This window comes from Sorex araneus, chromosome 6 (assembly GCF_027595985.1).
Source record: "Sorex araneus isolate mSorAra2 chromosome 6, mSorAra2.pri, whole genome shotgun sequence".
NCBI classification, from domain to species: domain Eukaryota; kingdom Metazoa; phylum Chordata; class Mammalia; order Eulipotyphla; family Soricidae; genus Sorex; species Sorex araneus.
The window spans coordinates 67,219,538-67,243,431 of NC_073307.1; the positions used below are offsets into that span (position 1 = coordinate 67,219,538).

General features: G+C 39.8%; 1 protein-coding gene across 1 annotated transcript in view; it reads right to left on the reverse strand.

Moving 5' to 3' along the window:
- The window catches only part of TMEM117 (transmembrane protein 117), a 530,514-nt gene that overhangs the window by 5,493 nt on the left and 501,127 nt on the right, over positions 1-23,894 (reverse strand). Inside the window, exon 7 of the mRNA XM_055142141.1 lies at positions 12,447-12,576. Coding sequence (XP_054998116.1) covers positions 12,447-12,576 — 130 coding nt within the window. The remainder of the gene's footprint in view (positions 1-12,446; positions 12,577-23,894) is intronic.

Sequence of the window (23,894 nt, forward strand, 5' to 3'; positions counted from 1 at the left end):
TACAAAACCAAAACAAATACACATTAAGATTCAACCATTAAAAAAAATAAAACTCAAGCAGAGAAATCTAATCAAATACAAAGATGAGTTCATTATCAAGCACTTATTATGCTCATTGTAAACTCTGTGAGATACCTTAGTGTATGCTAAGAATGTATGTCTCTGCTTTCCAGGAGGGAATCCATCATTGTGTGGAATTAAGACAGAGACACCAAAAGAAAGATAACAGGCCATATTTGAGAGGTGTCAAACAGTTACAGCAGTACTAAGTGCTAAAGATGCTGAGAAAGTGGAATAAAATTAAGGAAAGATTTCTAAATAAATGACTTTGTAGGATGTAACAATTTGTGTAGTTCTTGAAAGAAAATTAGGGAAAAACTGTCTTGAAATTTTAGTTTATGTCTTTATTATGTTGTAGATGTCATACATAAACAGATCAGTGCTGTGTAAGAGAGGGGCTGAGGGACAGAGAAGGAACAGAGTGGGAAATAATACATATATAGAGAGAGGTATAGAGGGGAATGGGGAACTGGTGCTATGGAACTACAGCGATTCTCACAACAAAAGGTCAAAGGCAACAGATTTGGAACTGGTCTACAGACCTGAGCTTACCATAGTGGAGAAAGTGATGGATGGGGCTCAATAGGAGATGGGAGTGGTGTTGGGACACTGTGTGCATGAAAGCACACCACTAACAGTATTGCAAATTATGGGGCCAAACATAGTTGTTTTTTTAAAAGAGATTTCCATCTAGTACTAGGGAGGCATTAGTTTTTAGTTTCCAGGACATAAATAAATTGTGAGAAGATATTTGTGTGTTTGTCTATTGTAGGAAATACATATTTTATCGCTCACTAGAAACTGCCTGTTATAAAATCAGATGGGATGGCAGGAGAAAAAGGTCCTTGATCTTGCACAACAGACCACCACTTTCATGACTCACACTTTCCTTTGGATTAAAACACACCTTTTCTAGGTCAATTTTTATGATTTTCTATTTAGGAAAACCCAGAATAAAGGGGTTTCTGTTAGTAGGATTTAGAGCATCAGAAACTGAAGATCGGCAGTTTCACAGACTTAAGGAGGAAAAAGATGACGGCTCAAGTACCTTAGCAAAGAGTGTTTTTCTGGTGGCAAATACAAATTAAACTAAAATGGAAGTGAATATACACAGATAAAAATAAGAAAGTATGATAGGATATGGAACTTTTAAATAATTTTTCTACAACCTAGTTCTGGGTGAACTTAACCAATGAACTTTAATGCTAAATAATTGCTTTCTATTATGTCTCACATAATCCTCATGTAATTATATGGAATGGAAGAAGATCAAATAAAAATGCATTGCATGACATCAGTTAATGGATGGCATCACCCTGGTCTACACATGTTTGCTGATTTGTTAGAGGGAAAGCCAAAGTGACCAAACAGTAGGCAGGAGGCTGGAGATCAGCAAGTGAAGATAACACTAAAATAACATTGACTGATCTGTTCAACCTCTCTACGCACTAAAATTTTTATTTTAAATTGAAGAAAGTGACCTAGCTGAATTCAAGTTCTATGATTTTTTTCTTTCCTTCATCCTGCTACTTATAGCCATATGAATCTGTTTTTTTCCATTATGTGAAATGGAGAATAATATCAGTGTAACTGTCTGCAAGGATTATTGTGAGATAAAATTGGATGTTGTATTTGAAATTTCTTTCAACTATATTGTTTTCCAGACTTGTAGATATAGTATTATCCCAATAATTTCACTCTACCTCTTCATTTCATTTAATGTCGTGTTTAGTAGAGAGAGAAGAGCATGTTAAGGTGATTATCTATCTCATTTTGATAAAACAACCTGTATGCATTACTGAAATAGGACTTGCTATCCAAGAAGGCCCAGGATGTAGTTTTATAAAATACGTACATATATATATATATATACATATATATGTGTGTGTATGCTTTGTGGATTACATGTTTGTATGCCCTATGTGTAATATATATATGTGCTTTATGCATTAGCATATTTATCATGTTAAAATAATTGTTAATCTGAAATTTTTCTACAGATTGCAGTAGGATTGGCATTGGAGAAAAAGGCTCTTAAATGCACAAAACCTGAAGCTAAAGACAGGAATAGCACTCATGCCCACCACCCCACAGCAGAGACTTTATCTGTAGGGTTTATAATACACGGTCTTTATTGAGGTGAGTTCTTTTTCTTTTTCTTTCTGGGGTTACTTCTGGCTCTGCACTCAGGAGTTACTCCTGGCAGTGCTCAGAGGACCATATGGGATGCTGGGAATCAAACCTGGGTTGGCTGCATGCAAAGCAAATGCCCTACCTGCTGTGCTATCACTCCAACCCCAAAGTAAGTTCTTTTTATTCTCATTTTATTGTGTTCTTTAAAATGATATATGGGTGTTGATTCTTGTTAAATGGTTTCTATGCACCTATTAATATTATCACAATTTTTTTTTATCTTATTGATGTGGTGCCCCACCTTAATTGACTTGTCACTTCCTAAGTTCAGGACCATTCCTTGAGGAAATAAAGTCAGTAGAGATAAAATTGTGCTAATGAGAAAAAAGAAAGAAAAGACAATGCTACTGTACTGGATTTTATGATCATTAGATTGTGATTTTAAGATTAAGAACTCTCATGATTTCTTTCTGTATTCCATAGATCCTCATATCTCTAGATATATATTGCCTCAGAAAATATTTGTTAACTAGTAGGTAAACATCAGAAATATTGTGTGCACAAAAATAACAAATAAAGTTCAGGTTGTTTAAATAAAATAAATATATGTATCCACAATTATGGGTAAAACTCCAGGACACAGCTACAATAGGATACAATCTATAAAATTTGGAAAAGCAAAATAGTCCTGTTGCAGAGATTGTGGTTTTAAAATAATATATTCAGTATTTTTTTCTGACTGTGAGAGCAATTCTTGTAGTATGCCTGAATTTTATTACAAAATCCTCACATACACAACAATATCTGCAAGGGCCCCTTGTTGAGTCTGAAAGCAATGACTGATTGGCAAAATAACTATAGTCTTGAAGAAGATAAGTTATGGACAAATAAAAAAATTCTGTTTTGTGTAGAAGTAAACATAAAATCTTGGAGCTGTACAAATGCATTAAAATTGGAAACTGCTTCAGAAAATGTTTCAAAAAATTCACAACTGAGAAAGGAACAAGATATCCTCATTAACTTTCTGTTGTGAACAAAATATAACATATTTTTCTATAATAATCCCTTTGCTAATTTTGTGAGACAGAAGAATCTGCTAGACAGACCACTGGCCTGTTCTCCCTGGCACTTGCCACGATCTGATTGACACAGGGGAGCTCCTTAAAGAACAATCACTAGAAACCCCTCTGCCAGAAATTATGCAGCTCTAGAAATAGAATCGAAGGGGTTTTATTCACGTTTTCCACATTCTCTCCTTCGTAAAGCACCTGTGCCCTCACACTGCTCAGAAAACTGAAATAGAACACAGACGTTTGGAGACTTGTTTACTGCAACATTTTCCTTTTTTGCCAAAAGGGTTCCCATGGGCATCATTGTGCCAACAGTGTGAATTCTCTGCTCCTGGATGCACAGGCCTTCCTTCTGGCCTTTCCCCCAACCTCTTCCTAATTTACTCAGATGATGACTACCAATGGGACACTTCCTTTGTCTGGCTGGAATGACAGATGGCAGCGCTTCCACGGGGATTGGCACTAATAGGGCTCCGAGGAGCTTGTGAGACTGAATTGAGAGGCTGTTTCTTTCTTGCCTCCAGAGTCTTAGTATATCACATTTTGACTCCAGCGTTTCACTTACCCTATAAGTAAAGAGGAAGAGGGCAGAGAAGATTGTTATACAGCTGCATTCAACATTTACTTTTAGGAAAAGAACAAAAGATTTGAGTTAAAAACGCTATCATGGCCTGATCACTAACCATTTATCCTCTTTGTCACTGAAGTAAAAGTTCCCAGAAAAAACATTGTATCACAGTCTTGGATAGAGATGATTTATTTTTATAAACTGTGGCCCAGATTATAAAATTAAAGCTCATACACAGTGCAGGAAACCATCTGTTAGGGGGATCCAGATGAGCTTAACAGATGCAACAATTCAAGCTACTTCTGACAAGCAGAATAAAACTAGCTTGGAATTAGAATTGAAAAATTCTCAAATACTAAATAAATGCTTTTTGAACGTCAATGAAAACTCATCAGTGTCATATAACCCTGTATATTCATATCATCTCATTGGGAGAGAAGTTGCTTTCCATTATTCCCTTCCTCCTTCTTGAGGACTCTTAACAGGAGCTTATAATAGAGAGTTCAGATTCATACTGAGACCCCTTTCTTAGGCTACCAAATGGTTTTGGATTAAGTAGGAAACAGAAGTTCTAGATGAATAATAGGAAAAGCTCTAGGTAAAAATAGTGAAAAGTTTTTCAGTGCTTTCTATATTTTAATAATCTTATACCTGTTGATTTCATTATTAAAATAATCTTGTGATATAAATCATATTACTGTTCCCATAGTTTTTACGAGGACAAGGAGTTTGTCAGCACTCAGGAGCGAAGTCAAACCTATATACCAAATCTTCTACATAGTAATGCTTCAGTACCAACGTAGTTTCCAGATCATAGAGGAAAAATGTAGGTAGGACCCTCTTAGATGCTGAGAGACCCCTGGTGTTCCATGCCCAATTTCTTCTGCTGCAGAACAAATATTAGCAAATAAATCAGACAACAAAAATACTGAGCCATCTGGTATCCACAGAGTCACTTCTGACACTTGCTGCCAGCTTCCTCTGTGGTCATCCCTAAGTTTGCCAATTGGGATATCATTTTTGGCCTTTGTTCTTAGAATAGTCAGTAAAGTCTGAATATTTTAGTTCCTAAAAGACTTGTTCTCACTGACCACCGAATTCTACTAAATTTGCATTCTTCATCTGGATTTTTCATTTTAACATTTTATACAAAAGAACAAACTGTGATGAAAGGGATTCTGATTATAGAACCTGTTTTATAGCAGCAATATTCCTCAAAGAGAAGAATGGTCCTCTGGCAGCTTGTGTGGGCCGTACCACCATGCATGAGAGAAGGGAAGTTTCCAGGCTCTTTTTCATATTTTAGGCATCCCATTCTGAGTATGTCCCTGGCATGCCTTTCAAAACAATGTTCAGGAAAATTCAGCTTTCCAGCTTCTCTACATGTTCTAACTTTGTCCCCTTCCTTAGCAGAAAATAATTTCAGTTGAAATGAAATTGTTTTATTAGAAAAATATGGAAGAATGAATAGAGGAAAGGAAATGAAAGGGAGAAAGAGAGGGGGAGAAGGGGGAGATTTATATGCTCAAGAGAGAACATGGAACACAGGCGACATGCTTCTCACAAAGGAAGAGCCACACAAATGCCATGGTGAGATGTGCATGAACCTCCAAGACAGAGCATGCCTTCTGAGAAAAATATTTTTATTATACATCTTGTGAGATGTACAAGCATCTTAGCACAAATAGAATTTAAATTGCCAGCTTGAAGTCCTTTACCCTCAAATTTACATGTGCCCTATTATATTTTTAGTTTTGATTTAAAAATTCTCAAAAACTCTTCTAGATACCCAACCATTCTGTCTTAGGGCAATAGTATGTCCTCTCCTTTGGCCTCCTGGAAAGAAAGGAGAAATTCCTAATTATCAACATCATGTGGAGAAGATTTTCAAAAGCCCTAATATCTTATCTTTCTTCAGATCTACTGGATTGACACTATTATGAGTGGACCCCGGCAATATGAAAATTTGTAAAGGTCTCCCATAACTTCACAAGCACTATACCAAGACCTTTACTAAACTATATTTTCATGTTCTGACAGACTTTATTTACATGTGGTCTCTATTTTAAAACCTGAGAATTACAGTATTCCTTTCTTTCAAAAATATTGGAAAAATAATGCTTGGTACAACAAAGGTTTTCAATAGGACATAGGAGACTTTATTTCCAAGATAATGACACTAAAAATTTTAGGGCCTCTTATTGTAATGGTCTTTAAAGTTGCCACTTCTTTAAAGGCATCTAATAAAATTTTAAGGTGCAAATTTTTGATAGTCTTAAATAGAACATGTAAATAATGTGATCATTGGGCACCAGAAATATGAACCATTGTGCAAATCACAGCATAGATAACAAAGTCATGCAAAACATGCCAACATTAAATGTTGCCAACAGATTGAATGTATTGTATGGTCTTTTAAACCAATGGGTTCTCCAAATATTTTTTAATCTCTTTTTTTTTTTAACCTGATGTTTTGCTCCCAAGCAGTACAATTTTTATAGGGATTCTGATAGTCAGAGATAATATTAGTGCCATAATGGCTTGGGACAAGAGCTGATCGCAAGAACAGATGGTTCACGCAAGAGCCCACCCAGAGGACTATGATGATGCCATGTGTGTTTTAGAAGGCCAAGAGGATCGCATGCTGCAGAGATTAAGCGGGGACTCTGAAACCACACTATGTGACCTGAACTCAAATTGATTGATTTATCCGGTGAATTTAATAGATGGGCCTCATTCATTTTGAATCGGAGAGAGACCTGCTGCATTTTCCCTATTCATGAGCTCATTCTCCAATTTAGGAAAGGTCGCCTTATGCTTAGAGCGAATAACAGCCTCCAAGTTGGGAAGCAATGTGTTTTTTCTTCTTACAGTACTCAGATGCTCAGGCTATTTTTATTCGACACCACAGTCGGTAGTGTAACCACAGATTTCTTCAGGATTTTTATTATAGCAGGTAGGCGATCCTAGGCCATTGTCCTTAAAACACACACACACACACACACACACACACACACACACACATACTCACTACTGACATTTCCACAGCTTGGAAGCTAATTACATCTATTATTTTTAATCATCCAACTGTCTTTCTTGTTACAAAGAAAGGAAGGAATAAAATAACTCCAGGAAACCTTTTTTTTTCAGATGAAAATGACTGAGATGTCATGAAAGAGTATTACAATAAATCACATCAGAACTCTTTCAAAGGGAGGGCATATCTAAAAAATGAAATAATTTAAGATCCACAAGAGAATCACTTGAGACAGACATGAGCTCTGCCACTCAGTTTTAATCAGATGAGAAGTGGCCCAACTCCCTGAAGGCAGATGGTCTGAATGGAGATCTAGGAGACCTCTATTTTTATTTCTACAGTAATGAAATCATAAAGAGGATGGATGTTGCAATAATATACTGAGCTATACGTGGTGAAAAGCAATCCATTCAGTGAAAAAAGCAAGATATAATAGCATTTAGGGTACAGCAGAGATGCTTAACCACCCCGAGACTGTGCCCTCTCCCCCCAGTTCTCATGATCAATCCTACACCAGCCTGGACACCATAACGGTCTTGCTGAGAAACCGTCCTCCTTTCTCCGTGAGAGTGGTGCCATCTGACAGTTACCGACAGCAGAATATGAGAGGAGGTAACATTTCCTTATCCAGATCAGCATGCTTTTGAAATAGGAAGGCCTTCTTACTACCTTCCCCATTCTTTTTATTCCCATTTGCCGGCTGCATGCGGAAGTTGAATGCGTTAAAAAAAACAACAGAAGCAAAGCACAAGCAGTTTAAATAGCTCAGATGAGCTTTAACTGCTCAGAATAGGAAGACAGGGCGGTGCTGGGGACAAGCAGGAAGACGGCCTGATAAGCTCTGGGGGAAACAGCTTCAGGTACCTGACCACGCCGAGCATCTTTCCCAGTGGGAAACCACTGTGATGCAGAATCCCAGGCTCCATGCAAAATGGTTTCTTGAGAGGAGAGGAGGCAGGGCCCCTGGAGAGAGACTCCACCACAGGAACAAGAGCCAGGTGGAAAAGAAAAAGAGAAAAAAGACCAAGGGCAGCCACAGGCCGGGCTGGGAGCAGGGAGGAAGGCGCTTTGGGAAACTCGAGCTTGAACAAAGGAGGAGCTGCCTGTGGGATGCCCGTGCCAGGCTGCCCAGGGCCACGCTACCGGGCACCTGTGGCTGGCACACAGTCACCTGCGTCTTCCCTGAGACGTCACCCTCAGCCTGCTCCTCTGGTCTGACAAGTCCTTGTTCTCTTTTTCAGCTTCCTGTTTTGTGGTTTGGGGTCACACCTGACAGTGCTCAGGGGTTACTCCTGGCTCTGTGCTCAGCCAGCACTCCTGCCGATGCTCAGAGGACCACATGCGATGTCAGGGATCAAACCCGGGTCGACTACATGCAAGGCAAATGCCCTACCTGCTGTACAATCACTCCAAGTCCCCACCTTACTCTCTTCTGACTGTGCGTTACTCTATCTCGCCTCTATCTTTCCCTCTCTCTCTGGTTTCATTATTAGTACAAAATCAGTGTTTGTTTCTATTTTCTATAATCTGTAATAATTTCAAGATAAATAAAAGAAGCTTATTCACAAATCAACATACACACATAGATATGTTGGTATAAATTTAGGCAAAATTTGTAGATTTCATGTGAAGAAACCATTCTAAATTATGGCTGGAAATATAAGAAAAAATATATATGCTGATAATGAGATTGAATATAAACAAAGTTTTGATTACATTAATACATATTTTGGTAAAATTGGCCATGAAAAACTTATTTTACTGTGTTGATACTGAAATTTATCATGAACCCACAACCAATATCGGTTATGCATTTAAAAAATGAATTTTTTAGATTTAGATTTAGAGAGCATCTAAAATATATAAGATTAAGGTAAGATTTCAGATAAACAATGGATGACAAATTCAGTAACTATTGGGCAGAGTCTCTTGCCCCCATGCCTGGCTGTCTTCACTGGGGCCGTTCAGAGTGGGTGGGTTTCCCTCCCTGCCCGAGCAGAGCCCTGATGGCCGAAGACCTCCAGAACCCAGCCACAGCCATGCTCAAGGCCACTCTCCACACGTTCGGACAAGCTTCATGCATGAAGAAACTGGCAGAGGAACCCAGGTGTGAGGGACCTGGGGCTGAGATCTCCAAGTCTGCTCAGATAGGGACTGGGCCTCTTAAGCCCAGATCCCTCATTTTCCAGTAGCTAGGTGGTCACTAGAAACTGCCCCCCTGGCGCCGTGTAACCCCATCAACCGCCAACATCCAGAAACTACAAAACCAAGCTCCTGGACATCTTATAGCCTAGTTGTCCCTCTCAGAGAACCTGGCAAGCTACCGAGAGTTTCCTGCCCTCATGGTAGAGCCTGGCAAGCTCCCAGTGGCGTATTCATATGCACAAACCAGTAACAATGATGGGTCTCATTCTCCTGACCCTGAAAGAGCCTCCAATGCGGCACCACTGGGAAGGACGAGTAAAGAGAGGCTTCTAAAATCTCAGGGCTAGGATGAATGGAGACGTTACTGAGACCATGCAAGAAAATTGACGATCAATGGGATGATGATGATTGAGACAAAATTCCTTATACAAAATTTACTTTTAGGTAGAACGTATATAAATAAAAGTGGAAGAATCTAAAAAAATAGCTTATTAATAAAAATGGGCAAATAATCACAGGCATGAACATTCAACCTCACTTACAATTAAGTAAAATTAAACAAAGATGTTCAGTTTTTACCTATATTACAATAAAGGTAATACATAAACCAGGACCACATAAACACTATGAATTTTCTGTGTTCTCTGCTTTTTTGGAAAGGTTAGGGAGGATCACCACAGCTTAGTTTCAGTAATATCTGTGGAACTTGCCTGCTTGCTTTGAAGCCAGTTTCTATCTACTTATACCCATTCCCTATAAAACATACATAAAACTTGGAGAAGAAACAGCTCAGTCTCGTATTTATAATCATATAATTGCTTATTATGAAGGTCAAGAATTTTGTTTCTCTTTAAAAGTAAGATATGGAGTAGTCGTCCTTGAAAAGGATGGAGTTGAGGGTGAGGACAGAGTCTACAGGTTGTCCAGGAATGGGCACCTTTATGCACACAGGGATACTGTAACTTCTGACCACATGAATATTCATATGTTGAGAGAAGCAGAACGTTTAGAACATGACTAAGTTGTAGTCCTGCTCTGTCTTTAGTAGGGAACTAGTTTGAGCTTGGATCAAGATACAGGCCCCACCTCCTGAGAAAGGTTTGTGTAGGATCCTGGAAACAGAAACAGTGATGATACAAGTGATTTGCAGTCATTCCAAGAACATGCACCCACGCAGGCTATACAGTTGAGTAAGGAAGAAACTACAGCACTTCATGGAAATGCTGTGGAAAATGGCGTTACAGAGTATTGGCTATGGTTTCAAATGATATGGCTGCAATGGAGAGGACGTGAAGGAAAACCAGTTTTACGACAAAGGAAAATGCTGAGGCCTCCAAGGGGGCTGCTGTGACAGGGACGGGCTCTGCCAACATGAGAGTGCTCAAAACTAGCCTCTTGTCAGAGTGAATAATGAGAATGGAAGTGATAGAAATCAAACTCTGGGCTTCTAGAGGCTATCACAACCCTAACTTGTATCACTGTAAGAGATCCTAGATAGCTAAAAAAATACTAATTCTAGATAACATTAATTACATGTATTAGTAGAATTACTAGAATACTAATGCATACTAGTATTCTAGACAAATACTAATTCTAGACTTGAAATAAGTTTTACAATTATAAGTCAGTCACCTAGTTTTCTCAATTATTCTGGATATCAGCCATTTATTTTTTTTATTTTTTTTTCTGCACACCTTAACCAATACTGATTTCACTATACATAGCCCTTGAGACTATGAGTTTGGTTTTATTTAGCTTAAATTTTTTTTAATGTAACAATATATTTTTGGAAAGCTTTTAACATTATTAGTAGATATTTCAAATTGAGCAGTTGAATAGGCTTAATTTTTTTTTAATTCTTTTCTTAAGTCACCATGTGGAAAGTTACAAAGCGTTCAGGTTAAGGTCTCAGTTATACAATGCTCAAACACCCATTCCTTCACCAGTGCACATATTCCACCACCAAGAATCATGATATACCTCCCCCTTTCCCCCCACCTCCCCAGCCCCCCACCCCGCATGTGTAACTGGTAAATTTCACTTTACTTTCACTTTACTTTGATTACATTCAATATTTAAACAAAAAAAATTCACTATTATTGATTTGGAGTTTCTCCCCCCCTAAAGTCGATCTGCTGAAAAGAAAGCACTTGGTAATTTGTTTTCCATTGCTGAGAATGAAGAGATATGAGGTCAGGAGGCCGCACTAGCAGCAGCATAGTTTTGGATTTCTGTATTTTAGTATTTTAGTAACTAAGTCCAGAGAAATGTCTGCCAGAAATCTCAACATTGTAAGCTTGTACCTCTCAGCTACTTTATATTCCACATATGAGTGCGATCTTTCTATGTCTGTCTCTTTCTTTCTGACTTATTTTACTCAGCATGATACTTTCCATGTTGATCCACTTATATGCAAATTTCATGACTTCATGTTTTCTGACAGCTACGTAGTATTCCATTGTATAAATATACCAGAGTTTCTTTAGCCAATCATCTGTTTTCGGGCACTCTGGTTTTTTCCATATTGTGATATCAGCCATTTAAAGCAGCCATTTAAACCACTTAAAACATCATTTGCCATGTCCACTTTTTATTACCCTTTCAATTTGGCTTTGCGCACTCTCTCTCTTCCCACCTTCCCTTCTCTCCCTCTCCCTTTCCTCTCTCTCTTCCTCTCTCCCTTCATCCCTCTCTCTCCCTCTTTCTATCTCTCCCCTTTTCTCAGATTCTCTAAATAATACTGCTAGTCTGCTACTGAAATTCTTTGGCAAAGCAATTGACCCAAAAGCTCCTTGGTAGGGTCTAAGTTTTTTTTTTTTTTCTGACTTTCCTTTCCTGCAAAGAGCAGTTTCTCAATCCAGCTCCTTGGGGTGGCAGGGCTAATTTCGCACGCAGCAGAGAACAAATGGACATCAAGCACAGTTTGATGACTGATAATGAGATTGAACATAAATAATGCTTTGATTACATTAATAAATAGTTCGGTAAATTTGGCTGTCCTTTTTTTTATTGAATCACTGTGAGATAGCTACAAGCTTTCATGTTTGGGTTACAATCTCACAATGATCAAACACCCATCCCTCCACCAGTGCACATTCCCCACCAGCAATATCCCCGGTATACCCCCCTTTCCCACCCTCCCCCTGCCTCCACGGCAGACAGTATTCCCGATGCTCTTTCATAGTCCGAGGTTTCCCAGTCTCCCTGGGGAGAGAGGCTGAGAGAGAGGGCAGAGATGGCCTCCTCCCGGCCGCCCGTCTCCTTCCCACTTCACACAAGTCACCAGAGAATCCCACTGACAACACAATCACCGCGCATCATGTGAAAAATAAAAGCATATTTTAGTTTTCTGTCTCAAAAATATCGCCTTTTTTTTTTAGCAGCCAACACGACTCTAGCTTGGAAATAAATTGTGTTGAAAATCACGACATACCTGTTATGCGAATACTATGTTCCTTTTTAAAGATCTTCCCGAAGAAAGGAATCTTGAACTGCATTTGAGTGGTGTGTAACCCAGGAAGGTTTACATCAACCATTCCCATGAAATGTGGAAATTCCCAGTCCTGTCAAGAAAAATCAACATAAAACTTGTTTGTGATGTGTCTTTGTTCTTAAGCAGCAAAACACACCAAAATTGACTCTTTATAAGCACTGATTTTAAAATCATCTCAGTTTGGCCAGCTGTTACATATATCAGTTTCATTCTGTGATTGTTATGTTATGTACATTAGGTAGTGGTGTGTATTCAAAATCAATATTTAGACACAGCTTATGTTCTCAGATTCTTCTTATTTTGGTAATAAGAAAGTGATACACATTTGATTTACATCTATATATGTTCTTTTCTTTCATGTGTAGAATCTTAAGTTTTATTGAATGTAAGTGATCCATATTTTATCAATACAAGGCAAGTTTTCCACTACTCTTAAAAAAGCATAAACACTATAGAAGCATATTTTTCTGGAGAAGATAAAGTAAAGATCTGATTTATCTAAGCAAGATCTTTGATCTATTTATTTTACTAATCACATATGCCAACAACTATATGAAATGTAAATTTTTCAAAGACTGCTATAGTTTAGCATCAATATAATCAAGTTATGAAGGGCCAGAAATGGTAGTGTGCAATATAAGCAATGGATTAATTTCAAGATTGTCATTAGTTATTTCCTTGCTGTCAAAACAAAATCAAGAAAGAGGACATTCTCTCTTGTTAGGAAGGAAAACAGATGCAACTGAAGATTTTTTTTTTTTTTTTTTTTTTTGCTTTTTGGGTCACACCCAGCGATGCTCAGGGGTTACTCCTGGCTTTGCACTCAGGAATTACTCCTGGCGGTGCTTGGGGGACCATATGGGATGCCGGGGATCGAACCCGGGTCGGCCGCGTGCAAGGCAAACGCCCTACCCGCTGTGCTATCGCTCCGGCCCCTGAAGATTTTTTTTAGATTTCTCACCTACTCTTGGATTTTGAATAAAGGCACCAGTTAAAAGTTTATAACTAGCATAGGAAGAAATAATATGCTAATATGCAGGAACATTTGAGGCAATTGATGTGTAGGCATCGACTGTATGTGTATATATGAATATGTGTATATCACTTTTTGCTAAATAAATGATCATTAGATTATTATTCATTTAAGTGTACATTAAAAATGACTTGAAAATAAAATTAATTTAATACTTAATCCAATTTCCCAGTATGAATAGGTCACATTTTTTCATGATTTCTGTATATGCAGCTGATATAGGACTTGAATATTTTAGGAGTTTTCACATTGTTTTGGTCCTTTTGTTATGAAAAATTTGTTAAAACCTTGAAGGGAAGGAGAAAGTGTGAACTGTGGTAACCAGGACAGCTTTCATTGTTTATTGCATTAATTTTATGATCTATAGATCATTTCTCTCACCAGCCCCCCTCTGGGGCGGCCCTAGTGGAAACAACCTGGTGTGGAGTCTGGTGGCATGGTTATGGGGCCTCATTTTATGCTCCCTTCCGGGAGAAACAGCCGTGAGTTCTGGACGGTGGCCAATAAGGAAATTATCTGGCGCCGGCAGGACGTGGCTTATGGACGTGATCCCTGGGTCACCAGGGGCTTGGGGAAGCAGGCAGAGGATCTTTGCTCCCGGGTCCCGTTGAGCCCAGAGTTCAAGGTCACAAAGTTCCGTATTACCTGGTTTCCGTGGGACTTCGTGCTTGTGTGAGGCTCTGCCTGAGCATGTGGGAAGTGGCATCGGCCACCATAGAGCTCCCGGCTCCCGGAAGGGAACATAAATGAGGCCCCCATAAACATGCCACTGGACTCCGAGCCAGGCTGTTTTCACTCAGGGTGCCCAGGAGGGGGCAGGTGAGAGCTCTCCCCTCCCCAAGGGACCCAGCCCCGGCAGCCGACCTCCACAACCTAATGGCCACCATGCTCCAGACTGCTTCCCACATGCTCGGGCCAAGCTTCACACACGAGTAAACGTATTCCTGGACTGCGTGGCCACTTTCACATCATAGGACACATCATAGGACACGTCATAAGACACTCATACTCATTTTCCATACCTCTCAGAGAGCCTGGCAAGCTACCAAGGATATCCCGCCCACAAAGAAGAGCCTGGCAAGCTACCCATGACGTATTTGATATGCCAAAAACAGTAACAATAATGGGCTCTTCAGGCTCCTGGAGTGAGCAGACACTATAGGGCTACACTAGCAAGAGATAGGGACGAATGGAGGCATTACTGGCGCCCTCTCGAGCAATTGATGAGCAATGTGATGACAGTGACAGTGACAGTAATAGATCATTTCAAGTAATAAGAAACAAATATATAAAAAGAAAAATAGTGATGTGATTTCATCCCTTCCTTTTTGCATGTATCTTGCTGACTTCATTATTATTTCCCTGTTATTTTTAGACAGAGCAGCAAACAGACATGTATTGAGGGATTATAAAAACCCAATGCATCAGAGCTAAATAAATTTGAAATATTAAAATATTTTATCTTCTTCCCGCTGCCGTCTGCGTCCCCTGAGTTTCTGAAGTCACTCCCTGCTCGCCCTGCGCACCCCGTCTCCCGAACCGGCGTGTAACTGCGCACATCCATCAGGTACGAGGACCATCCCTCGGCCACGCCCTCCCATTCCCCCACTTCCCGCTGCCGTCTGCGTCCCCCGAGTTTCTGAAGTCACTCCCTGCTCGCCCTGCGCACCCCGTCTCCCGAACCGGCTTGTAACTGCGCACGTCCATCAGGTACGAGGACCATCCCTCGGCCACGCCCTCCAGTCCCCCCCATCAACAGGAAGACACTGAGGGCATGGCCTGTGTCTTAGTGGGCGTGGTCTAAAAGTGGGCGTGGGTTCCTCTCAGAGCGGCCAACGCTAACGCGGCCGCAGTTATTCTTTGCTACTTCAGCTCAATCGGTACTGTGTATTCCTTTGAAAACTCACTTTTGCGATCTCAAACACTTACGCAAAATAGCCATTAGCTTAGGCTGACAGTATAAAAGCTATCAGTGAATAAGGGAAGTTTAGCACAATCGGAGCTCCTTCTTCCCACAAAAAGGAAGAGGAATAAATAACTACAAGGTTCCAACTCTACACTTCCGTGACAATATGAAGAAGCAGCAAAAATCCCCCCCGCGAAGAGAGGGGGAAGAAGAGATACCAGAAACCTCAACAGGGGCTTCTCACATCTACGACCTCTCAGATAAACAATTCAGAGAGGAAATCTGGAGGAGAGTCGACCTACTCCAAGCAAATATGGAACAGACATCCAATAAATTAAGGGAGGAGATGAATGAAGCGCTGGAACGGTCTACCAAGAAAATACAGGAAGAAATGAGAGCAGAAATGAGAGCAGAAATTTCAAACCTTCGAACGGAAGTCTCACAAATAAAGGAATCGGTAGATGAAATAAAAATCTCACTAGATGCCCTCAACAGTAGAATGACTACAGCCGAAGACAGAATCAGTGATCTGGAAGATGAGCTGCAGAAAGCTTATAGACAGCAACAAATCATGGCCAAAGACCTCAAAATGGCTATAGAGCGAATCAGAGCCCTGGGGGATGACTTCAAGAGGAACAACATAAGAATCATTGGAGTACCAGAACCGCAGGGAAGCAACCCCAATGAAAAAAACACAGTCAAAGATATCATTGCTAAGAAATTCCCAGAGCTGGAGAAGGCAGACATCCAGATACAAGGAGTCCGAAGAGTACCAGCAAAAAGAGACCCGAATAAAAAGACCCCAAGGCATATCATAGTCAGAATGACGGATACCATGGATAGAGACACAATTCTGCAAGCAGCAAGGGCAAGGAAGGAAATCACATACAAAGGAGCACCCCTCAGATTTACGGTCGATCTGTCAGAAGAAACCCTCCGAGCCCGAAGACAATGGTGGGACTTAGTGAAAAAACTCAACGAAATGAATGCCTCACCAAGAATACTTTATCCAGCTAAACTCTCACTCAAACTTGAAGGAACCATACACTATTTCTCGGATAAACAACAGCTCAGGAACTTCATAGACTCAAAACCAATCTTGAAAAAAGGTCTAAAGGGGCTACTGTAAGACAAGGAGGAGCCCCATAAGAACAACAAATCCCACAGAAAGATGACACAAAACCACATCACAATAATCTCGCTCAATGTCAATGGCCTAAATGCACCTATCAAGAGACACAGAGTGGCTAAATGGATCCGGAAATTAAACCCAACATTCTGTTGCCTGCAAGAAACACACCTGAACAAACAGAGTAAACATAGACTCAAAGTCAAAGGATGGAAAACAATCCTCCAAGCAAACAACCCCCTTAAAAAAGCTGGAGTGGCCATCCTGGTATCCGACAACATAGATTTCAGGATGAAAAAGATCAAAAGGGACAGCGAAGGTCATTTTCTGTTTATCAAGGGATATGTACAACAGGAAGAAATCACACTCTTAAACGTATATGCTCCTAACAAACGACCAGCTAAATATTTAAAACAACTCCTAACAGACTTCAAAGAGGACATCACTAACAGCACAATTATAGTCGGAGACTTCAATACGGCCTTATCGCCTCTAGATAGATCCACAAGAACAAAACTCAACAAGAAAACACTGACTCTGAATGAAGAAATAGAAGAGAGAGGCCTAATAGACCTATACAGGGCCTTACACCCCAAAAAGAAAGAATACACATTCTTTTCCAGTGCACATGGAACATTTTCAAAAATAGACCATGTACTGGGCCCCAGAACATACCTCAATAGAATCGGAAAAATAGAAATTGTATCAACCATCTTTTCAGACCACGATGCGCTGAAGATAGAAGCTAACCACCCACAAATACGGAAAATCAAATCAAACACCTGGAAATTAAACAATTCCATGTTGAACAATGAGTGGGTCAAGAAGGAAATCAAGGAAGAAATCAAAAGATACTTAGAAACAAATGAGAATGAAGACACGAGCTACCAAAACCTATGGGATGCAGCTAAAGCCGTGTTAAGGGGAAAATTTATAGCTCTCCAAGCATTCCTCAGGAAGGAAGAAAGGAACCACATAGATAGCTTGACTTCACGACTCAAGACCCTAGAAAAGGACCAGAAAAAGGACTCCAAACCAGACCGAAGGAAAGAAATAATAAAAATTAGAGCAGAAATTAATGACATCGAAACCAAAAAAACAATCCGAAAGATCAATGAAACAAAGAGTTGGTTCTTTGAGAAAATAAATAAGATTGATAAACCGCTAGCAAGACTCACAAAGAAAGAAAGAGAGAAAACTCTAATAAATCGAATCAGAAATGAAAAGGGGGACATCATAACAGAAACCAGTGAGATTCAAAAGATCATTAGAGACTACTTTGAAGGTCTTTACGCCACAAAAAAGGAGAACCTAAAAGAAATGGATGGATTCCTTGATTCCTACAATCTCCCAACACTGAAGAAAGAAGACCTGGAATACCTGAATAGACCCATCAATGTTAAGGAAATTGAAACTGTAATCAAAAACCTCCCCAAAAACAAAAGCCCAGGCCCAGATGGTTTCACTGGCGAATTCTTCCAAACATTTAAAGAAGACCTATTGCCTGTTTTCCTCAAACTTTTCCAGGAAATTGAAAAAACAGGAACTCTCCCAAACAGTTTCTATGAAGCACATATCTCCCTAATACCAAAAGCAAACAAAGACACCACTAAGAAAGAAAATTACAGACCAATTTCCCTGATGAACACCGATGTGAAGATCCTCAACAAAATACTAGCAAATAGGATCCAACAACTCATCAAAAAGATCATACATCACGACCAAGTGGGATTCATCCCAGGGATGCAAGGATGGTTTAACATTCGGAAATCAATCAACATAATCCAGCATATCAACAAAAGTAAAGATAAAAACCATATGATCATATCAATAGATGCAGAGAAAGCATTTGACAAGATCCAACATCCTTTCATGATGAAAACCCTCGCCAAAATGGGGTTTGGAGGAACTTTCCTCAAGATAGTCGAAGCCATCTATCACAAGCCTACGGCAAGCATTATACTCAACGGGGAAAAACTAAGGGCCTTTCCTCTGAGATCGGGCACAAGACAAGGATGCCCACTCTCACCACTCCTCTTCAATATAGTACTGGAAGTACTTGCGATAGCTATTAGACAAGAAAAAGAGATTAAGGGCATCCAGATAGGAAGGGAAGAAATCAAACTCTCACTATTTGCAGACGACATGATACTATATCTAGAGAAGCCTAAAACCTCTACTAAGAAACTCTTAGAAACAATAGACTTATACAGTAAAGTTGCAGGCTACAAAATCAATACCCAAAAATCCATGGCCTTCATATATGCAAACAATGAGGCAGAGGAAAGGGACATGAAAAAAGCAATCCCATTCACAGTCGTGCCCCAGAAAATCAAGTACCTCGGAATCAGCTTAACCAAGGAAGTAAAAGACCTTTACAAAGAAAACTACAAAACGCTACTCCATGAAATCAAAGAGGACATGAGGAAATGGAAACATATACCCTGCTCATGGATAGGGAGAATCAATGTTGTCAAAATGGCAATACTCCCTAAAGCATTATACAGATTCAATGCGATACCTATAAATATACCCATGGCATTCTTCAAAGAAATGGATCAAGCAATCCTAAAATTCATATGGAATAACAAACATCCAAGGATAGCTAAAACAATTCTTGGGAAAAAGATGATGGGAGGCATCACCATCCCCAACCTCAAACTTTACTACAAAGCAGTAACAATTAAAACAGCATGGTACTGGAACAAAGGCAGAGCCGTAGACCAATGGAACAGGGTGGAATATCCCTACACACAACCCCAAATGTATGACCATCTAATCTTTGATAAGGGAGCAAGAGATGTGAAGTGGAGCAAGGAAAGCCTCTTTAACAAATGGTGCTGGCACAACTGGACAACCACATGCAAAAAAATGGGTTTAGACCTTGACCTGACACCATGCACAAAAGTCAGATCAAAATGGATTAAAGACCTCAACATTCGACCACAAACCATAAGTACATTGAAGACAAGGTCGGCAAAACCCTCCACGATATTGAAGATAAAGGTATCTTCAAAGGTGACACGGAACTAAGCAATCTAGTAAAAACAGAGATCAACAAATGGGACTACATTAAACTAAAAAGCTTCTGCACCGCAAGAGATACAGTGACCAGAATCCAAAGACTATCCACAGAATGGGAAAGGATATTTACACAATACCCATCAGATAAGGGGTTGATATCAATGGTATATAAAGCACTGGTTGAACTCTACAAGAAGAAAACATCCAACCCCATCAAAAAATGGGGCGAAGAAATGAACAGAAACTTTACCAAGGAAGAAATACGAATGGCCAAAAGGCACATGAAAAAGTGCTCTGCATCACTAATCATCAGAGAGATGCAGATCAAAACAACCATGAGATACCACCTCACACCACAGAGACTAGCACACATCCAAAAGAACAAAAGCAACCGCTGTTGGAGAGGATGTGGGGAGAAAGGGACCCTTCTTCACTGCTGGTGGGAATGCCGACTGGTTCAGCCCTTCTGGAAAACAATTTGGACGACTCTCAAAAAATTAGATATTGAATTCCCATTTGACCCAGCAATACCACTGCTGGGAATATATCCCAGAGAGGCAAAAAAGTACAATCGAAACAACATCTGCACATGTATGTTCATCGCAGCACTGTTTACAACAGCCAGAATCTGGAAAAAACCCGAATGCCCCAGAACGGATGACTGGTTGAGGAAACTTTGGTACATCTATACAATGGAATACTATGCAGCTGTTAGAAAAAAGGAGGTCAAGAATTTTGTAGTTAAGTGGATGGGCATGAAAAGTTTCATGCTGAGTGAAATGAATCAGAAAGAGAGAGACAGACATAGAAAGATTGCACTCATCTATGGTATATAGAATAACAGAGTGGGAGACTAACACCCAAGAACTGTAGAAATAAGTACCAGGAGGTTGACTCCATGGCTTCGAGGCTGGCCTCACGTTCCGGGGAAAGGGCAACTCAGAGAAGCGATCACCAACTACATTGTAGTCGAAGGCCATGTGGGGGAAGGGAGTTGCGGGCTGAATGAGGGCTAGAGACTGAGCACAGCGGCCACTCAACACCTTTATTGCAAACCACAACAGCTAATTAGAGAGAGAGAACAGAAGGGAATGCCTTGCCACAGTGGCAGGGTGGGGTGGGGGGGAGATGGGATTGGGGAGGGTGGGAGGGACGCTGGGTTTACGGGTGGTGGAGAAAGGACACTGGTGAAGGGATGGGTTCCCGAACTTTGTATGAGGGAAGTATAAGCACAAAAGTGTATAAATCTGTAACTGTACCCTCACGGTGATTCTCTAATTAAAAATAAATAAATTAAAAAAATAAATAAATAAATAAAAATATTTTATCTAAATTTCAGTAGGAAGTAGATTGTAAATTCTTGTGTTTTATTTCTAAACTACTGCATTTCATTAGAATATATATTTTTTCTCCACTGGTACTATCTTGTTCTTTGTATGTGACTTAACTCTTGCAAAAAGAACTAAAATTAAATTTCAACTTTTTTTTTTTTTTTTTTTGCTTTTTTGGGTCACACCCAGCGATGCACAGGGGTCACTCCTGGCTCATGCACTCAGGAATTACTCCTGGCGGTGCTCGGGGGACCATATGGGATGCTGGGATTCGAACCCGGGTCGGCCGCGTGCAAGGCAAACGCCCTACCCGCTGTGCTATCACTCCAGCCCCTAAATTTGAACTTTTTGTGAACTATAAATGATCTCATCATTAACACTATGTAAAATTATTATTTAAAAATTTAATGTCATGATTTAAGAAAAAGAAATAATCCTACATTATTACAAGACAACATTATTACTGAGAAAAGAGAAGAATAGTCAGGGTGAGATATGGTCAGCTAATCTTTGATAAAGGTGTTAAAAAATGAAGTGGAGTAAGGAAAGTCTTTTCAACAAGTAGTGTTGGTAAAACTGATCAGATACAAGAACAAAAGATAAAACCATCTTGCATGTCTTAAGTCCAATGCAGAATATTCACCCATCCCCAGAGTAAAAAGAATATAAAGAAAATGCTTTGCATGATTCCTAAGCTTCCTACCTAAGAATATACAATTCCCCAGCTTCCCTACTCTACCCTTCCTGTTCTCAAAAGCAATAGCTACTGAATTTGCCATCTTCGTTGGGTCTTCTACTTTCCATCTTGACTTCCTGAAGACAAGAGCATGAGCAACACATTAATAATAGTAATTACACTAGAGTAGTACTGTTTGGAAGGACATTTATGGACTGTTCTCATTAACTTTTCATTTCATGATAGTAAATTTTTTGTATTGTGTGTGAAACTGCTTTTAGTTTGGAATTAATCTCTAGAGATAGCTTACAAACAATGATTAAAAGTTAAATTACCCCCCCCAAATTTTAGTTATTTCACACTTGCACTTGAAGATAGATGAATTTAGAAAATTCAGAATAGAAGATGTAGGAGAAAGTCTAGCTCTTTATATTATAGGAGATGAGAATGATATCTTTCTTTTTTTAAAAAGAAGGAATTAGAAGAATTAGGATACCCATGAAATTCTTCAAAGAAATGGATCAAGCACTCCTAAAATTCATATGGAATAATAAATGCCCACAAATAGCTAAAGCAATTCTTGGGGAAAAGGCGATGGGAGGCATCACCCTCTCCAACCTCAAACTCTACTACAAAGCAGTAACAATTAAAACAGTATGGTACTGGAACAAAGGCAGAGCCTCAGACCAATGGAACAGGGTGGAATATCCCTACACACAACCCCAAATGTATGATCATCTAATCTTTGATAAGGGAACAAGAAATGTGAAGTGAAGCAAGGAAAGCCTCTTTTACAAATGGTGCTGGCATAACTGGAAAACCACATGTAAAAAAAATGAGTTTAGATGTCGACCTAACACCATACACAAAAATCAGATCAAAATGAAGACCTCAACATCAGACCAAAATCCATAAGTTACATTGAAGACAAGGTCAGCAAAAGCCTCCACAACATTGAAGCTAACAGTATCTTCAAAGGTGACACGCCACTGACCAACCAAGTGGAAACAGAGATAAACAAATGGGAGTACCTTAAACTGAGAAGCTTCTGCACTGCAAAAGATACGGTGACCAAAATACAAAGACAATCTATCTACAGGATTGTCTTTGTAGAGAAAGAATATTCACCCAATACTCATCTGACAAGGGGTTGATATCGAGGATATACAAGGCACTGGTTGGAATCTGCAAGAGGAAAACATCCAACCCCATCAGAAAATGGGGTGAAGAAATGAACAGAAACTTTCTCAAGGAAGAAATACGAATGGCAAAAAGGCACATGAAAAAATGCTCTGCATCACTAATCATCAGAGAGATGCAGATCAAAACAACCATGAGATACCACCTCACACCACAAAGACTGGCCCACATTCAAAAGAACAAAAGCAACTGCTGTTGGTGTGGATGTGGGGAGAAAAGGACTCTCCTATACTGCTAGTGGGAATGTCAACTGGTTCAGCCCTTTTGGAAAACAGTATGGGCGCTTCTCAAAAAATTAGAAATTGAGCTCCCATTTGATCCAGCAATACCACTCCTGAGAATACATCCCGGAGAGACAAAAAAGCATAGTTGAAATGACATCTGCACTCGAATGTTCATTGCAGCACTATTTATAATAGCTAGAATCTGGAAAAAACCCGAGTGCCCGAGAACAGATGACTGGTTAAAGAAACTTTGGTACATCTACACAATGGAATACTATGCAGCTGTTAGAAAAGATGAAGTCATGAACTTTGCATATAAGTGGATCAACATGGAAAAGATCATGCTAAGTGAAATGAGTCAAAAGGAGAGATACAGACATAGAAATATTGCACTCATCTGTGGAATATAAAGTAACAGAATGGGAGACTAGCACCCAAGAATAGTAGAGGTGGTATTAAGTAATAAGTAATTAATAAGCACTAATTGCTTGTTAACTAATAAGTACCAGGAGGTTGGCTCCATGGCTTGGAAGCTGGCCTCATATGCTGGAGGAAAAGGCAGCTCAGATAGAGAAGGGAATACCAGGTAAAGTGTGGTTCGAGGACCCGCTGGGGATGGCAGAGGCATGCTGAAAGTGGACTATGGATCAAACACGATGGCCACTCAATACCTCTATTGCAAACCACAACACCCAAAAGGAGAGAGAGAACAAAAGGGAATGCCCTGCCACAGAGGCAGGGTGGGGTGGGGTATGGGATGGGGGGTTGGGAGCGATACTGGGATCACTGATGATGGGGAATGGGTAGTGGTGGAGGGATGGGTAGTCGAGCATTGTACGACTGAAACACAAGCATAAAAAGTTGT